Genomic DNA, 18,088 nt, shown 5'->3' on the forward strand with positions numbered 1-18,088 from the left:
CCCAAGGTCAATGTGGAAAGGATTTTTAAAATTCTTTAATAATGACCTATTGAGCGTAACATGGAGAGATGGCAGCTAGCCATTTAAAGTAATGCAGCATATGTCAGGAACCTGTGCCTTTTATTAGAAATACATTCATTACAAAGTGTTGATGTTGACACAAAGATATATTTTATGTTCTAAAAGTTCAGCAGTAAAACATACAATTAACACTCTAAATATTACTGCTTTCTTTTATGGTTCATGTGGGGTAAGTATAACAATGTAAATTTGGATTCAAGTAGCTTCTGCTAGGCACAGATGCTCGTATTAAACCTAAAATAAACAAGTTGTTTTATACGTTCCATGTATATGCACATAATTAATTGTGGATCGTAACTCTATCATCATTTATTAATTTTACATAATTTAAATGCTGCAGTGGTAATATAAAAGTATGGACTTAACCCACTCACTTGTTTTTGGATTCTCTTGCCGGTTCTGGGGCTTCTTAAGATTCTCTCAGATCTATAAGAGTCGGTCGGAGGAAATCGTTAATGTACAACTGTGGCCCGGGCCACACATCCTGTGTCTACTGCGTGTCTGCGTCTGCCTTTATTTTTGGCGACAATGTTGTTAACACACTACAGCAGCCACACATCCCAATTTTTTTTCGGAGAGATGCACGTCTCTCTGCTTTAACTGATAGAGAAATACTCTGTTGACTGTCATATTGACTGCACACCAGAAGCATTCACTGTAGTGAAAAAAAAGGCAATGAGGCACACAGATTGCTGTCGGAGCTCAACATTAATCATATGCATCATAAAGATATGAAACAACTTCATATTAAAGGGAATTATCTATGGAAACTCAAAATTGTCCAACATGTACATTTAGGAGTTTATTCTACTAAACCTTGTCTGTTTGAGTGTTCAATGGCCATTATCTCAACATAAGTTATTTTCAAAACTCTTAAACAAAAATCATAACTTCGTAAGCCCTTACATAGACTTTCCATAATCATTGTCAGCACCATTCTCAAGGTTATTATTACAGAATGATTTGTTTCATGATGATATTTTTAAGGTAAAAATAAAGCCCATACTATCATTCCCTTTGTCTGCGGTTATCAGAACAGTACCTTGTAACTATCCCTTCAAATCCTATTCTTCTCAAACTTCACTCAAATCAAATGGGGACAGATCTTTCTGCCAGCACACACTTTGAAGTTAAATGTTCTCAGGCTGCTCTCATAAAATCTACTCAAAGGGCATTCATCTGTCGTATTTACAAGGATAGAAATATTCAATGCATTCCTCTTAGCCTCGCTTTCATCTGTCTAGTACAATGGGCTACATGTAAAATTGGCTCACACGACTACAGACTAAGCTACAAACTACCCTTTACCTTCTCTGTAACATGTAGCATCTTCATCCATACAAATAAATAACCACCCTATATAAAATCAGAATAAAGTATCAAAATAAGATTTACCTGTCATTGTTTTCTGGCTTTCCAAAATGTCTTGTCTCTTGTAAGGAGGTTGACTGTTCGTCCTCAGATGCATAACTTAATGCATATATATGTGACATGCGAGACGTGCAATCACATAACTTCCAGTAATGACTCACACACCTTGTCTGGGCAGGTAAGAAGACAGTAGAGTGCCTTGATTGTGAGAGAAAAAAAAGTTTGTGTTTACTTTCCCTTTACTTCAGGTTTTGTTAATTTTTCATAGGTGTCTGACATTTATGGTGGTTGTGGTAAAGCTGATGGGCATCTCATGTACTTAAATCCAACGTTTTGTATTCACACAGTGGTAATCATTATAATGTGTTAGGCTATTTATTCCATACTGAAAATTAAATGGTCATGCCAGAGGATCTACATTCAAACAAAGAATATATGCGATGCAGCCTGTTTTCCTTAGGGATATATAGCCACATAAACAAATTTGACACAACTTCAGGAATTTAAATAGTTTAAGACCAAATAATATCTTAATGCAAGACACTGCAGGCAATCATATTGTTTTTCCAAGCACAGGTCAATTTTGAGATTTTGCTTCCATAACATGTCTTCTCTCATACTAGTATAAATGAAAGATCCAAAATGTATATTTAGGTGTTTATTTTAATAAACCTTGTCTGTTTGCGCCTGTATATTTCTCCTATGCGACCATCTTTAACAGCCTTTATCTCAACATTATTTCTTTTCAGTAGTCAACTTCTGAAGTACTTAAATCAACTCAACTTCCCATAATTATTCTGAAGGTTATTACAGAAGGACATTTTTATAATGTTTTTAATTGTCGGATTAAGGACACATTTTCTTCTTGAAAACAAGTCGTTTCTACGCTTTCATTTTTAGGACTTGTACATATATTTCACGATTTATACAATAAAAAAAAAGACTGTATTCAAAATCTGTTCTGCAAAATCTTTGAACACTTATATGTTGTAAAATTTAGATAACGTTTTTAACTCTGGCTGATCAAACATCTAGATTTTCGTTTATTTAAATGTATGCATAATTACTTCAATATTGCAAATGTTGTACAGTATATTAATTCAAACATTGTAAAACTTGTAATACAAAAAAAAACTATTGTTTTAATATAAGTAATCAACTGGCAAAGTATCATGATGATATCTGACTCCACATGTTGCACCCTTTTCACCTGCAGTGTCTTGCCTTAAGAATTTTCCTCAGAAGCTGTTGTCAGCTGTGTCATAAATAACAATCAGGAATGCAATTCAGAAATCAACCACACCTACTACTTTTCCAGTAAATTCAAATTTGGACAGCTAGCTATTTAAAGATTCAACATCATGTCAATGGGCTTAGTTAGGAAATAAAACCAAGCATTTTACTTTGGAACCATATGATGCATAAAGAGACAGTATTACAAAGGAGCTTAGTTACTTTTTACTCATTCAGTACCGGAGTATTAAGCATCAGTCAATGCAAATCAACCAGTGCTGTACAAGTGCCAGATTTACAGTTGCTGCTCGATGGAAATCCTAAATGGAAATAATTACAAGCCGTCATTAGCCTACATCTTCACTCCTCAGTTGTGTGTGTGTCAAACATTCATTTTGTGATTATACATTCAACCTTACACAACAGGTTAATTCATGGAGATGTGACATCCTGTCATCCGGCCTGTTTTCCTTAGGGATATATAGCCACATAAACAAATTTGACACAACTTCAGGAATGTAAATAGTTTAAGACCAAATAATATCTTAATGCAAGACACTGCAGGCAATCATATTGTTTTTCCAAGCACAGGTCAATTTTGAGATTTTGCTTCCATAACATGTCTTCTCTCATACTAGTATAAATGAAAGATCCAAAATGTATATTTAGGTGTTTATTTTAATAAACCTTGTCTGTTTGCGCCTGTATATTTCTCCTATACGACCATCTTTAACAGCCTTTATCTCAACATTATTTCTTTTCAGTAGTCAACTTCTGAAGTACTTAAATCAACTCAACTTCCCATAATTATTCTGAAGGTTATTACAGAAGGACATTTTTATAATGTTTTTAATTGTCGGATTAAGGAAACATTTTCTTCTTGAAAACAAGTCGTTTCTACGGTTTCATTTTTAGGACTTGTACATATATTTCACGATTTATACAATAAAAAAAAAGACTATTCAAAATCTGTTCTGCAAAATCTTTGAACACTTGTATGTTGTAAGATTTAAATAACGTTTTTAACTCTGGCTGATGAAACATCTAGATTTTCGTTTATTTAAATGTATGCATAATTACTTAAATATTGCAAATTTTGTACAGTATATTCATTCAAACATTGTAAAACTTGTAAAACAAAAAAAACAATTGTTTTAATAAGTAATCAACTGGCAAAGTATCATGATGATATCTGACTCCACATGTTGCACCCTTTTCACCTGCAGTGTCTTGCCTTAAGAATTTTCCTCAGAAGCTGTTGTCAGCTGTGTCATAAATAACAATCAGGAATGCAATTCAGAAATCAACCACACCCACTACTTTTCCAGTAAATGAAAATTTGGACAGCTAGCTATTTAAAGATTCAACATCATGTCAATGGGCTTAGTTAGGAAATAAAACCAAGCATTTTACTTTGGAACCATATGATGCATAAAGAGACAGTATTACAAAGGAGCTTAGTTACTTTTTACTCATTCAGTACCGGAGTATTAAGCATCAGTCAATGCAAATCAACCAGTGCTGTACAAGTGCCAGATTTACAGTTGCTGCTCGATGGAAATCCTAAATGGAAATAATTACAAGCCGTCATTAGTCTACAACTTCACTCCTCTGTTGTGTGTGTCAAACATTCATTTTGTGAGTATACATTCAACCTTACACAACAGGTTAATTCATGGAGATGTGACATCCTGTCATCCGGCCTGTTTTCCTTAGGGATATATAGCCACATAAACAAATTTGACACAACTTCAGGAATGTTTAAGACCAAATAATATCTTAATGCAAGACACTGCAGGCAATCATATTGTTTTTCCAAGCAAAGGTCAATTTTGAGATTTTGCTTCCATAACATGTCTTCTCTCATACTAGTATAAATGAAAGATCCAAAATGTATATTCAGGTGTTTATTTTAATAAACCTTGTCTGTTTGCGCCTGTATATTTCTCCTATGCGACCATCTTTAACAGCCTTTATCTCTATAAAAGGCTGTTACACACTAGCTATCACTAAAGATACATGGCTGGGCACTGAGACCTGCGGCGTGGAGGAAACTACCTTTGATCAACTGAAACTACCTTTGATCATTATGATATCTGACTCCACATGTTGCACCCTTTTCACCTGCAGTGTCTTGCCTTAATCATTTTCCTCAGAAGCTGTTGTCAGCTGTGTCATGAATAGCATCTTAATGCGTCAAAGTGTTGACTGGGAACAGCTATTTCCTTGATATGATGTACTCAAAAGGACTGGAATTTTTGCAGACAGGTTTTAACCATTTTCATTTCAATTACGGCTCAGGCACAGAGCCTTGTTGGACACTTTTTATTTTATTTTAGAATATGCCCCACTTTAAACATCAATAATAAAGCTATTGATACATGTTGTTATGCGTCTCTTTTGCTTACTTGCCTTTTTTTTCTTTTTTCATGGTCCGCAACCATTTGAAAATGAAACAGCCACTGTTTGAGGCTTGGCGATATAAAAAGCCTTTGGAAAGCTTTCATGTTAAAAAGAGGAATGTACAATCAACAATGCAATTCAGAAATCAACCACACCCACTACTTTTCCAGTAAATGAAAATTTGGACAGCTAGCTAATTAAAGATTCAACATCATGTCAATGGGCTTAGTTAGGAAATAAAACCAAGTATTTTACTTTGGGACCATATGATGCATAAAGAGACAGTATTACAAAGGAGCTAAGTTACTTTTCACTCATTCAGTACCTGAGTATTAAGCATCAGTCAGTGCTGTACAAGTGCTAGATTTACAGTTGCTGCTCGATGGAAATCCTAAATGGAAATAATTACAAGCCTTCATTAGCCTACATCTTCACTCCTCAGTTGTGTGTGTGTCAAACATTAATTTTGTGATTATACATTCAACCTTACACAACAGGTTAATTCATGGAGATGTGACATCCTGTGACAATATGCCTCCAGGCAACTCTGTCAATATGTCAGCATCATTGTTTTGTCCCAACAGCTACCAGTCAGGTCACATCTTTTGGTTATGCTAATAATATCCTCTGCAGAAACACAACATTGTTTCGCTGCGGTTGTGTTTGTTCTGTACTAAAGACAAATTACGATGAGGGAACAAACTTTCAGAGCCACTTTGAGGCAATTGCGCACTGTACTACACAGAAAAGAGATAAGTCTACTGAAAATAGCCTGTGTGCGTACTAACTGTCTAAGTGCTCAAGCTGTTTTTTTTTCTGTAAGCAGAGTCAGACACACACACACACACACACACACACACACACACACACACACACACACACACACACACACACACACACACACACACACACACACACGAAAGATGTCTAGGACATTATCACACAGGTAGTCAAGTGGTTTATTAAACGATATGGCTTACAGGCATGTACAGTGTACAATGAAGCAGGTGTGCAGTGCTCCTCATTGGCAGGTTAACAAAAGACTAACAGGAGTTACATAAGGTACTAAAACAACCAACCAAACGTACACAAGGAGCCGACAAAGAACACAGGAAGTGGGCTGGCATGTTTAGTGCGTAGCTGATGAGGGAAGGGAACACAGGTGAGCAGGAGAATGAGGAAGTCTGGGGGAATACTCAGAGGACATCTGGCGGACGGCTTGAGAATTGCAGATCTGGAGAGCTGAGAAAACAGGGCTTGGTAGCAGGCTTAGAGTGTGTTCAGGAAGTACGGACTTGATTGATTATCGGTTATAATAACAGTCAGGTTTTTTTTGTTCTTTTTAAACATTTTCACATTTCACAAAATACACTGTGTTTTTACCATGGACTGTATGTAAAATAGTTTTTTTTCATTATCTTTCAGTATCTTCATTCCAAGAGCTTCTAGTCCAACAACACTCCATTAAGACAAGGCAGTTTGAGTTCGACTTTGAAAAACAAAATAATAATAACATATCTTTGTTTAGCTGCATATTTTATCCTTATATATTACAAAAGAAAAGGCCTTTGGGAGGAGGACCCCCTGCACATGTAAAGCTATATCAGATATGGTTACGGTTACAATGCTCATCCTGGACATGCATGATGAGCATACAGTTGAAGTTAGAGCTGATGTAATGTAAATAATTGCTCTTACATTTCATGTAACATGAAAGGAAGAAGTGGCGGGGTGTGACACCAAACACTGCCAAACTGAGAAACACAGTATTATGGAGTTTTATGGAGCTGATAAGCTTAATCAACTTTGTGTTGAACACAACATAATGTCTCCAGCATTTGGCTGTTGCAGAAAATGAGGCATAAATAGGCCTTTAATTCATTTGGCAATAAACATTCAAATTACACCAACCCATGTCACCTTAGAATTCACAATTAGCCTGCTGTAAAGTGTTCATTCTTAATATAAAAACAACATGTAACTTGTAACTTTCTAAGTGAAATAAGTGGGATTGCAACCTTAAAGTGTGGTAACTGGAGTACAATCTGGAGGCGAGACACTGCAGGGGAATAGGGTAACATTTTTTACTTAAAGATATTATCAGGAAACTCCAGTTGATTGCTTACATTCCGGAAATCTTTGAATACATGTGCAAATGTGGCAATATGGCATATCTTTAAAAAAGTAAAATCTAGATGTTGGAGTTTAAATTTGATTTAATTTTTTCAATATATTAAAGACATATTTTGGATGAAGCCCTTTTTCATTTGATAAATCAAAAAATACTATACAGGTCAACAAAATGCATCATAAACCAGACATAAACAACATTTGAAAAAATCCTTCTGTTATAACTTTCCGAATAGAGCTAAAGCCCAGTTCAGACCAAAGATTCGCCTTGCAACGGCTTGCAACTCGCAACTCCTTGCGACGAGACGGTTGAGACGCTCTAAAACTGGACCTTGCGATTTGACATGTTGAATCTTCTGCGACGCCTTGCAACGGCTTGCAACGCGCTGTTCACATCTAAAACCGTCTCGTCGCAAGCAGTTGCAAGGCGAATCTTTGGTCTGAACTGGGCTTAAGAATGATAATGGAAAGTTTAGTTGATGTAAGTGCATAAGTAGTTGAGATTGAGACACAAACAGAATGTTTAGTCAAATAAACACCTAAAAGTTAATTAGTTACTTTTTATTCATACTTATATGAAAGAATAAAAATAGACAAAAAGTCAAAAATGTATCAGTGCTTGAAAAAAAATATGCTTATGCCTGAAATGTCTCACTTTATATCCTCAGGTAGTACAATGCCATTGCTTGGGGGATATATATCTTTAAGGTAATTGTAAGCAAAGCAAAAATCAAATATTATAAACTAGTCAGTACTGGAGTGTTCATAAAAAAATATAACGTATCATTACTCACACAGACACTGACTCCCGGGTTATGACTTACAAGACATTTGTTTGTCAACTTGCAGCAAGAGGCAACTGTTTCAAGAATACCAATTCAGTTCCATTCACAATGTGTTACTGAACATTACATCTCATTATAGGAATTGCACCAGTAAAATCACCATGCAAACATCATGTAACGCTGTTTATTTGTTACACCATTTGTTACACCATCGTTAACGATACCATCTCAGTGAACATTGTCCTTTTAGAATCAGTAATTCATTTATTTTGATGGCAGCAGATTGATACTTTGCAGATTTATATATTGGAAAAGGACTCCGATGTTCCATTGCTGCTTGAGTTTGCAGCACCTGACAAATGGTAGACATCTGAAAGAAAGAATAAATAATTATTGAAATCGAATTAATATAAATGTATTTAAAGCTGCAGAGTTTAAAACAACTTACGTCTTCTCCCGAGCAGTCGATTTATCAAGTTTAGTCCACTGTTAGAGGAAAGGCCACCACTTGTACTCTATAGTAGAAATGTGTGAAATTAAGTTATTTTAGGAACAGCTTTTCCATATTTTCATTGATATTTTAATGCAATAAATCTGTCAAATTTTAAGCTATGAAATAGTTTTGGGATACTGAGAAATAATCACTTACTCTTGTTGGATTAGAGCCTGTGCTTGGTGTGGATACTTTCCTTACAAGGATAGAACGGACCTACAGGCACAATGAAATTCATGTTATTTTGAAAACAAAACAACAATTGTGCTAGTAGTCAACTACAGTGCAATTAGTAAACTATTATGCAAGATTAGCACTCAAAAAAACAGTGTGACATTTTACGATTATTCGCTTTTTTGGCCAAGAATTAAATGAGAAGATTGATACTCTCATACATGTGCATTAAATACTGAATCTATCCAAAGCCAGGAGGCAGCTATTTAGAAAAGTTACTTATTGACATATTATATATATATTTGACATACATTCTTTTTATACTTTGAAACAGTATACAATTACTTAAACCTGAGAACATTTTTAAATGCAAGAAGAATGCAATTTTCTCATCTAACTCTCAGTTACACAGCAAATAATAGTTTTTTCCTAAAATGTCAAACAATTTTACTTGAGTCAACATACCTTTGAATCAATTAGTGTCCCAAACATTAAAATGAAGAAACCCTGAGGGGGGGGAAAAAACAGATGAGATGGCATGGTCTTTATCATCGGAAGGAAAGAAAAAGTTTAATTTCACAACAATATTGCCTAGTACTACGCACTAAATTAAAATCTTGTTTTTCAAAAAATGCAAATACCTGTAATGAATTGAAGAATGCAAAGGCAATGTGGATTCCTTTATTTGTTGAGGATATCATGGTTCCGACTCCCAAAGACCAAGTCAGTCCAAATAAAGGAGTCAAAATGGCAATGCACCGTAAAATAACCAACAGCGTATGCTTTTCGTCTGCTTGGGCGCTGTCTCCCACACCTCTTCTCAGTATTTTGAACAGGACCACAATTGTAATTAAAATGTTGATCATAACTATGGACAGGGCAGGTATCACCATGGCCAGCAGGGCCTTTGTCTCTGTCCAGTTCAGCCAACAAGCGTCGTATATCCTAATGTATCCGTTTCCTCCTGCTGTTACAGCAACAGTGATGACGGCTATAATCAGAGGGCATCCGTAGCCTAAGCAGAAGCCAATAGCCAACATGGCTGACTTTGACATGATGGAAAAGACCATGACTGTCCGGTAAAAGAGCAGAAGGCCTGACACGAGCATCCAGAAGAACATAGCAAGGTAGAAAAAGTGCATGAAAAATGTTGCTGTGCTGCAGGGCCCAATGGGAACTTTAGTGTCCTCCCCTGGGTTTTCAAGTGGGTTCCTAGCAAAAGAGGCACCAATGATGAAACAGATGTTCGCGATCAACAGAGACAGGGCCGTGTTGATGATGGAAACGTGACGCATGTAAGCAGTGCTATTCCTGGTAATGGCTTTCCAAACGTATCCTTCAATAATTAGGCATATGACTAAACATGCCATGGATATACCAACTCCAACGTAAGTGATTATATCCAATGCCTCTCTCAGTTCTGGAGGGATGTCAGTTGCCATCAGAATCGAGAAGGAGGTGAGATGGTTGCATCTGCAGGTCACTGTGTCGTTTATGTCGGAAACAAACGTGCACCCCTCTTCATCCCAGGCACCCAGTTCATCAAAGAGGGTGAAGTTCCAGAAGACGCACTGTGGGTTTAGTGACAGGGAATTGTTAAGCTTGTCATAACTTAGAGTGACATTCTGAATCGTATCATTTATTTGGACAAGCACCACAGCGGCATTGATGGCAAAATCACTGGTGGCATTAAAGACGCTGGCATTCCTTGATGGCATGACATTGTTGAAGCTTGAAAGGGCGATGGTGGTGATTAAGTAGCTCGTGTTGGTGTTCGAAATGTCTATGACGATGCTGGAGTTCAGATCTGCCTTGAAGGAGTTGTAAAACGTGGTTCTGTTGAGCAGGATCCGTGGTGTTCTGATGGTGAACTCCCCGATCAAACCTTCAGACAATGTCTCCAGCGAACCCAGCAATTCTGAGCTTACGTTACGGGTTTCATTTGCATTTAGAAATGCCCAGGACTGGCTCGAATCATCACCCATGATGGCATCAACTGTGAAGAGTACATCCTGCAGATAAAGATGGATATACGTAGATGTGAAACACAAGCTCATCAGAAATTCAAAAAGTACATCTGTTTTCATAATGCACACATCGTTTGCTAAGAGGCCACAGAGTGGAATGTTTAACCTACCTCCATGACGGTCTGATTGACATTGGTAGTAATATTTGCAATGGAGGTGAGGATATCAACGATAGCTGATATGGTTGCAGATGAATTTGCAATCTCTTCTTTGTTTTCCTGGACAGTGGAGTTTAGCTCATCCATGAATTTTACCACTTGGTCTTCAACCAAATCCTGAAAGAATGAAACAATAAACAAGTTTCTTTTAGCATTAGATTGAAAACTATTGTACCCATGACAAATGCAGCAATGCTGTTCCCTAGAAACTGTTGTAGACAACAGCCAATAACTTCTAAGCCACAATAGTGCAGGGCAGGATTGAATAATTGTCTGGTATTAAGAATGTCCTGATTCTCTTTTACACCATCTAAACCTATGTCCTTTAATATTGTGTATCTGTCATTACTAATTCCAGTACAAATGTTCAGAAAACATGGGGGGTTCTGATCTGCCTGCTATAAATGGATGTATCTAAGTTTACGGGTGATCGGGCCTGTGCAAAGGCATTAATGATAACTATATAAACATAGCATCATTTCTACTGATGTTCTCGTTTACTGCTACAAGTCATTTATGGTCAGCAGCGGAAGAATTATGTCTAAATGTCGTAACCATTTAGATTTTTTTTTAATATGTTCCTTGTAGAAGGATTAAATATTGATCTAATATGAATCACACTAACAGTAACAGTAACAGATGTAACCACTTAATCTCACCCACCTAATTTCACTAGCTTCATCATGTAAAAACTGGAGGTCCTGGTTTAAAACTATCAGAGTTGATAAGCTACAATTATTGGAATTATATAAATAAAACTTAAAATAGGATCAGCGAATGTGAGTATATTGCCAGCCCGTGTCAAAGTCAGAGTGACTTACTGGTGTGCCCAGAAAACTTTTCAAATTAACCAACTCTAAATATCACAATTCTATTTCGTTCCTACTGACCGCTCTGGTGGTCATCCGGAACTCACAGAACCGTAGTTACATACGTAACTATCGTTTTAGTGACATAGTATACCTGATTTGGTGTCAATGACTCATCTTTGCCTATACAGAATTGTGTATGTTTCAGAGATTTTTAAAAGGCATGATTTGATATTCTCAGTAGATCACCTACCTGTGATACGATTAATAATTCCTTAATTCGTGTTATGATACAGGTATCCTCAGTAAGTTTCCAATCTCCTGTATCCTGACAGCGCGCAGTCCTGTTCCCCGATTGACCTTCATCGCATCCTATACTCGATATGTCTCCTTCTTTTCCAGTCCCATACTGCTCATCATCACATAGAAAATCTTAACAGTTCAATATAATCCATTAGTTTCACACAAAAATATATAGCAAAAGACAGCATAGGAGCATTCTAGTCACTTTACAAATGTTGCTCTTACCGCCACGGAAAATGGTCATTACTGTTGTCACTTGATAATCCTTCCCTTGTCCCTCTACAGCACATCGGAAACTTATTGTATTCCCCTCTGATTGGCTGCAGTCTTTTAGCTTGTAATTATGTGTGATGCAGTTTGGTTGTCCCTCCTGTGGAGTAGCTGTGAACATTTATAACATTGGGTAAATAAGACTCCGCATTGTCAGGTTGAGGATTTTCAAACTACTTAATACTCACTTGATAATGCAACATTGCCTTGATACCACTTGACTTTATAGGGTGACTGCACACAACAGTTAAGTGGTACTTCTCTCTCAGTCTTTTTGCATTCAACATGAATTTTACTCTTTAGTCGCAAAATGGGAGCTTGTTTGATATTATCGTCTGTTACAGGTTTCTCCTGGAAGATATTCAGTGCACTTCCTTTTAGAGTACATTCGTAAAGTCCTGTAATTAAGAGAAGACAATATTACTGACTGCATTGGCATCATAGTTTTTCAATGGCTGTGACTTTACATTTTGATAATGATACATGGGCAGTATTGTATGTATTTGTGTATGACTTCCAGGGTTTACAGTACATTTAATGTAAAATGCAGTGTCAGTGAGTAATAAGGTTTTTTTTGTAATATGAACATGGGGGAAAATGTCAGTGCCCACAGCCAAATCAGTCATTTTACTCACTGTTCAAGCTTTTGCACAGTTCAAAATACCAAAATATTACATATTTGATTTAATTTGAAATTATCATAAAATGTTGCACCCAGCTGTATAAACTGTAAAGTTGGGTAACTACTGTATTATTCAAATTGTATGGTGATTTTGAACTCACCAATATCAAGACGAAGGACTTTGAGTATTGTCAGAACGGACTTGTCATTGTCAGTGTTTTCTTTAATCCTTTGATTGTATTGAATCTTCTTCTGATTAAATTTCCATTCAAAACTTGAACTTGAAATTTCTCCCACATTAAGGTTTTCAGGAGGTGGGCCACACGTCAATATCATGCGTTCTTCAGTAAAAGTTACGGCTTCCGAAAGGCTGATAAGATCTGAACCTTTGAAGAAAATCAAAAAAAATATTAGATAGCAATTCAGTCAAGATAAACAAAAAAGTAACTACTAGCTTTTTTTGAACCCACTGTTGTACGATGCAGTGACTGGGACGATGACTGGGGCAATAGGATTTAATGCTTCTCTGAGCTTTTGATTTGCCTCTGTAAATTCGTCCGAAATAACTTGTGTTGTCTGAACAACAAACTCTGTAATTATGCTTCCACTCCTGTAGGAACAAACAAAAGACAAAGTGGTGATGTAACATGTTAAGAATTCTGCCTCCAATAATTAATGCCATAATTATAATACCTGAATGCCGTTATGGAGACGTTAATGAACCCTGTGATTCCTTTATACTGCTCCTCCAACTGTGGTAGAGATATGGTTAGTGATATCGACAATAGAACACAAAAAGCTGATAATAATAGTTTGAGTTAGAATATTTGTTAACAATGCATTTACCACTGGATCCATCCTTGATTGGAGGGCTTTGTATGCAGAACTTAATGGGTCATTTAATTCTTCTGTGAAAGTCCGCTCTAAAGTGACTCTCATGTCCACATCGTATACTGTAAATATATATTATTTTTTTAAGAAAAAAGAAAAAGATGAAACATGCAAGGTAAGCTATGGATAATCATTTAACTTATTTGTAAAGCGGTAGACAGGACGTACTCGCACGGAGAAAGATGTACAATATAACAATATACATTACAGTATAATGAAAACAGCTTTTAGCATTTGTTTGAACTGTTTTTACTGTTGGTAATTTGGCATGTCAATTGGTCTAATATGTTAAGATATGAAAATGCTTTGTCTTACATATATGATTCTCAAAAACTGACTAAGAATGAGGTAAAGTTCAAATGAAGCATTTTAAACAAACTTATTTTGGATTAGGTATGGTTTAATAAGTCCTGAAAAAAATGTATAGCTCTCTTTGGAGTCTATTTAGAAAAGCAACTGGCATGTTCCTTGACCAAATGTGGTGCCATGTTTGAAATTGAGATTTTGACCACCGGTTCAATTGGCTACAAATGGCAAAACTGGAACATGTGGTGTTTTAAAGTAACTTAAAATGTCCTTAATGTTAAGATAATTTATAATTGTTAACCCTTAACCAACTTTAAACAATTAACCTTCATTTGAACAACCAATGTATAATTGTAAAAAATTGTTTCAAGCTCTTACTTGTTGGTGTTCCAGTTGCTGTAGAGATGGGAAGAGAACATGTAAAAAATATACATGAAAAGTTAAAATGTATATTGAACAAACATAAAGAAAGACGGTTGCTCCATCACTTGTTATGAATAACTACTGGTAAAGACAGATGTGGGTGCTGTAGGTATTGAATCTGATCATGAGGTATTGCTATCAATGTAAATCAATAAAAAATTCATACCCAATTCCCTTTTACGTCATTTGGCTACACACATATTTTACATGACCTTAATTAAACCAGAAACTGCACAGTTAAACAAAGAAAACACTGCAACAATTATTCACTGACTTCTAACAGTTGTTGTTGGTGTTGCAGTGGTGATAACCGGTGTGGTGACAGCTGTTGAATCTGGATAAAACATGTTCCAATTATAGTAAACTGATTAATGTTAAAATTCAAGTTTAATATCTGACAAGACCATTTTAAGTTATGTATGCTGTACAAATTAATTATAGATAATTACTGCTTGTTATAATATATAATTTAGCACCATAGACTGTGAAGCACTCACTTGTTGGTGTTGTAGTAATCACATGTGTTGTAAATGTTGCAGTGGTGATAACCGGTGTGGTGACAGCTGTTGAATCTGGATAAAACATGTTCCAATTATAGTTAACTGATAAATTCAAGTTTAATATCTGATAACACCATTTTAAGTTATGTATGGAGTACACATGTATATTTGATACTGCTCGTTATAATGTAGACACAGACTTACTAGTTACTGCAGTGTTCAGATGTGTTGTAGCAATAGTTGTAGAATCTGCAATGACCAGTTAATGATAACATGTCAGTGCTGATAATAAAAACCATATTGTTTAAACCAATACTATATCACATATAAAACTGTGGGTTTTGCTCTTATCATACTGTTCCAATAACTTGTAGCAACATAAGCTGAATGAGAACAATTTGCTGTACAAATTCATTATAGATAATTACTGCTTATTAGAATATATAATTTAGCACCATAGACTGTGAAGCACTCACTTGTTGTTGGTGTTGTAGTATTCAAGTTTGTAGTAGCATTAGGAGTTGTATCTGCAATGAACATTTTAAAATAATATATAATAATATAATATACTATCTGTCAGAAAATGTTGACAGACAATGCCACAATTTTTGAAGACAAAATCTTTTACTACATTTCTACTGCATGTGCAGTTAAATTCCATGGTTTAACTTCCATGTCATATACATGAAGACCAATGTATCTATTTTTGATGTAACTTGGGTTTTGCAGTGTTAATGATCATAAATGGTATTGCTTACAATGTATATCAATAAACAATTCATATCCAGTTCCATTTTACGTCAACTGGTTACACTGATATTTCACATGACCTTAATTAAAGGAGAAATTGCACAGATAAACAAAGAAAAACACTGCAACAATTATTCACTGACTTGTAACAGTTGTTGTTGGTGTTGCAGTGGTGATAACCGGTGTGGTGACAGCTGTTGAATCTGGATGAAACATGTTCCAATTATAGTAAACCGATTAATGTTAAAATGCAAGTTTAATATCTGACAAGACCATTTTAAGTTATGTATGCTGTACAAATGATTAATTTAAGATAATTACTGCTTGTTATAACATAAAGTCGAGCACCATAGACTGTGAAGCACTCACTTGTTGTTGGCATTGTAGTATTCACATGTGTTGTAAATGTTGTTGAATCTGAAAAGAACATTTGCAATCATGTATTGAAGGTGGCAAAAGGAAACATCATTTTTCCCACCAATATCACTTACTGTGTAGTTTTACTCAATTAATATACAAGTGATTTAAGAAATAAATAACTTAAATAATGCAAGTACACTTAATTAATGAACTTGTTTCAAATATTATTGTTGGTGTTTTTGTAGTGTTTTTATCTGTAGTAGCAACAGGTGTTTAATCTGAACACGATGTCTAAAGTAACTGCCTTGCAACAACAATAGAGGAAATACCTCCTATTCTATATGGAGTAACAGGTGTTGTAGGTGTTGTTATATTTTCTATAAATTCATGTATCCCTTGTATATTGTTTAAATATGTATTACATGTTATCAATTGTCTTTTAACTTAAACATATTCCCATATTTCACACAGTGGTACAAATTCATTTTAGATAATTACTGCTTATTAGAATATATAATTTAGCACCATAGACTGTGAATCACTCACTTGTTGTTGGTGTTGTAGTATTCAAGTTTGTAGTAGGAGTTGTATCTGCAATGAACATTTTAAAATGATATATAATAATATAATATAATATCTGTCAGAAAATGTTGACAGACAATGCCACAATTTTTGAAGACAAAATCTTTAACTACATTTCTACTGCATGTGCAGTTAAATTCCATGGTTTAACTTCCATGTCATGTACATGAAGACCAATGTATCTATTTTTGATGTAACTTGGGTTTTGCAGTGTTAATGATCATAAATGATATTGCTTACAATGTATATCAATAAACAATTCATATCCAGTTCCATTTTACGTCAATTGGTTACACTGATATTTCACATGACCTTAATTAAAGGAGAAATTGCACAAATAAACAAAGAAAAACACTGCAACAATTATTCACTGACTTGTAACAGTTGTTGTTGGTGTTGCAGTGGTGATAACCGGTGTGGTGACAGCTGTTGAATCTGGATGAAACATGTTCCAATTATAGTTAACTGATTAATGTGAAAATGCAAGTTTAATATCTGATGAGGCCATTTTAAGTTATGTATGCTGTACAAATTATTAATTTAAGATAATTACTGCTTGTTATAACATAAAGTCGAGCACCATAGACTGTGAAGCACTCACTTGTTGTTGGCATTGTAGTATTCACATGTGTTGTAAATGTTGTTGAATCTGAAAAGAACATTTGCAATCATGTATTGAAGGTGGCAAAAGAAAACAACATTTTTCCCACCAATATCACTTACTGTGTAGTTTTACTCAATTAATATACAAGTGATTTAAGAAATAAATAACTTAAATAATGCAAGTACACTTAATTAATAAACTTGTTTCAAATATTATTGTTGGTGTTTTTGTAGTGTTTTTATCTGTAGTAGCAACAGGTGTTTAATCTGAACACGATGTCTAAAGTAACTGCCTTGCAACAACAATAGAGGAAATACCTCCTATTCTATATGGTGTAACAGGTGTTGTAGGTGTTGTTATATTTTCTATAAATTCATGTATCCCTTGTATATTGTTTAAATATGTATTACATGTTATCAATTGTCTTTTAACTTAAACATATTCCCATATTTCACACAGTGGTACAAATTCATTTTAGATAATTACTGCTTATTAGAATATATAATTTAGCACCATAGACTGTGAAGCACTCACTTGTTGTTGGTGTTGTAGTATTCAAGTTTGTAGTAGGAGTTGTATCTGCAATGAACATTTTAAAATGATATTTAATAATATAATATAATATCTGTCAGAAAATGTTGACAGACAATGCCACAATTTTTGAAGACAAAATCTTTTACTACATTTCTACTGCATGTGCAGTTAAATTCCATGGTTTAACTTCCATGTCATATACATGAAGACCAATGTATCTATTTTTGATGTAACTTGGGTTTTGCAGTGTTAATGATCATAAATGGTATTGCTTACAAT

The 18,088-nt window shown here is 35.1% G+C and overlaps 2 protein-coding genes across 9 annotated transcripts in view; both read right to left on the reverse strand.

Annotated features, from left to right (window-relative positions):
* Positions 1-1,607, reverse strand: part of LOC307266186 (adhesion G-protein coupled receptor F1-like) — a 48,721-nt gene extending 47,114 nt beyond the window's left edge. For 7 of the 8 annotated variants that reach the window (XR_013845368.1, XM_080048146.1, XM_080048145.1 and 4 more), the window contains exon 1: positions 1,477-1,601. Coding sequence is in view for 6 of the 8 variants with exons in the window: in XM_080048146.1 (XP_079904272.1) it covers positions 1,477-1,574 (98 nt within the window). In the remaining 2 variants the exon portion in view is untranslated. Of the gene's footprint in view, positions 1-455; positions 508-1,476 lie in introns of all 8 variants that reach the window. The other variant, XM_080048144.1, reaches the window with a different exon arrangement.
* A 5,086-nt stretch (positions 1,608-6,693) lies between these two features.
* On the reverse strand, positions 6,694-15,503 carry LOC307266188 (adhesion G protein-coupled receptor F4-like). The gene is made up of 18 exons (XM_080048148.1): positions 15,456-15,503; positions 15,184-15,228; positions 14,977-15,051; positions 14,754-14,813; positions 14,435-14,452; positions 13,706-13,812; positions 13,553-13,611; positions 13,330-13,469; positions 13,021-13,245; positions 12,426-12,635; positions 12,193-12,348; positions 11,918-12,096; positions 10,808-10,972; positions 9,312-10,682; positions 9,136-9,177; positions 8,653-8,712; positions 8,452-8,518; positions 6,694-8,373 (listed from the first exon to the last, which is right to left on the reverse strand). Exons 6-18 carry the CDS (start codon positions 13,796-13,798, stop codon positions 8,303-8,305), a joined length of 2,838 nt encoding a protein of 945 aa, XP_079904274.1. The 5' UTR covers positions 13,799-13,812; positions 14,435-14,452; positions 14,754-14,813; positions 14,977-15,051; positions 15,184-15,228; positions 15,456-15,503; the 3' UTR covers positions 6,694-8,302.
* Between the last annotated feature and the right edge of the window lie 2,585 nt (positions 15,504-18,088).

This window comes from Ammodytes marinus (assembly GCF_949987685.1).
Source record: "Ammodytes marinus genome assembly, chromosome: 19".
NCBI classification, from domain to species: Eukaryota; Metazoa; Chordata; class Actinopteri; order Uranoscopiformes; family Ammodytidae; genus Ammodytes; species Ammodytes marinus.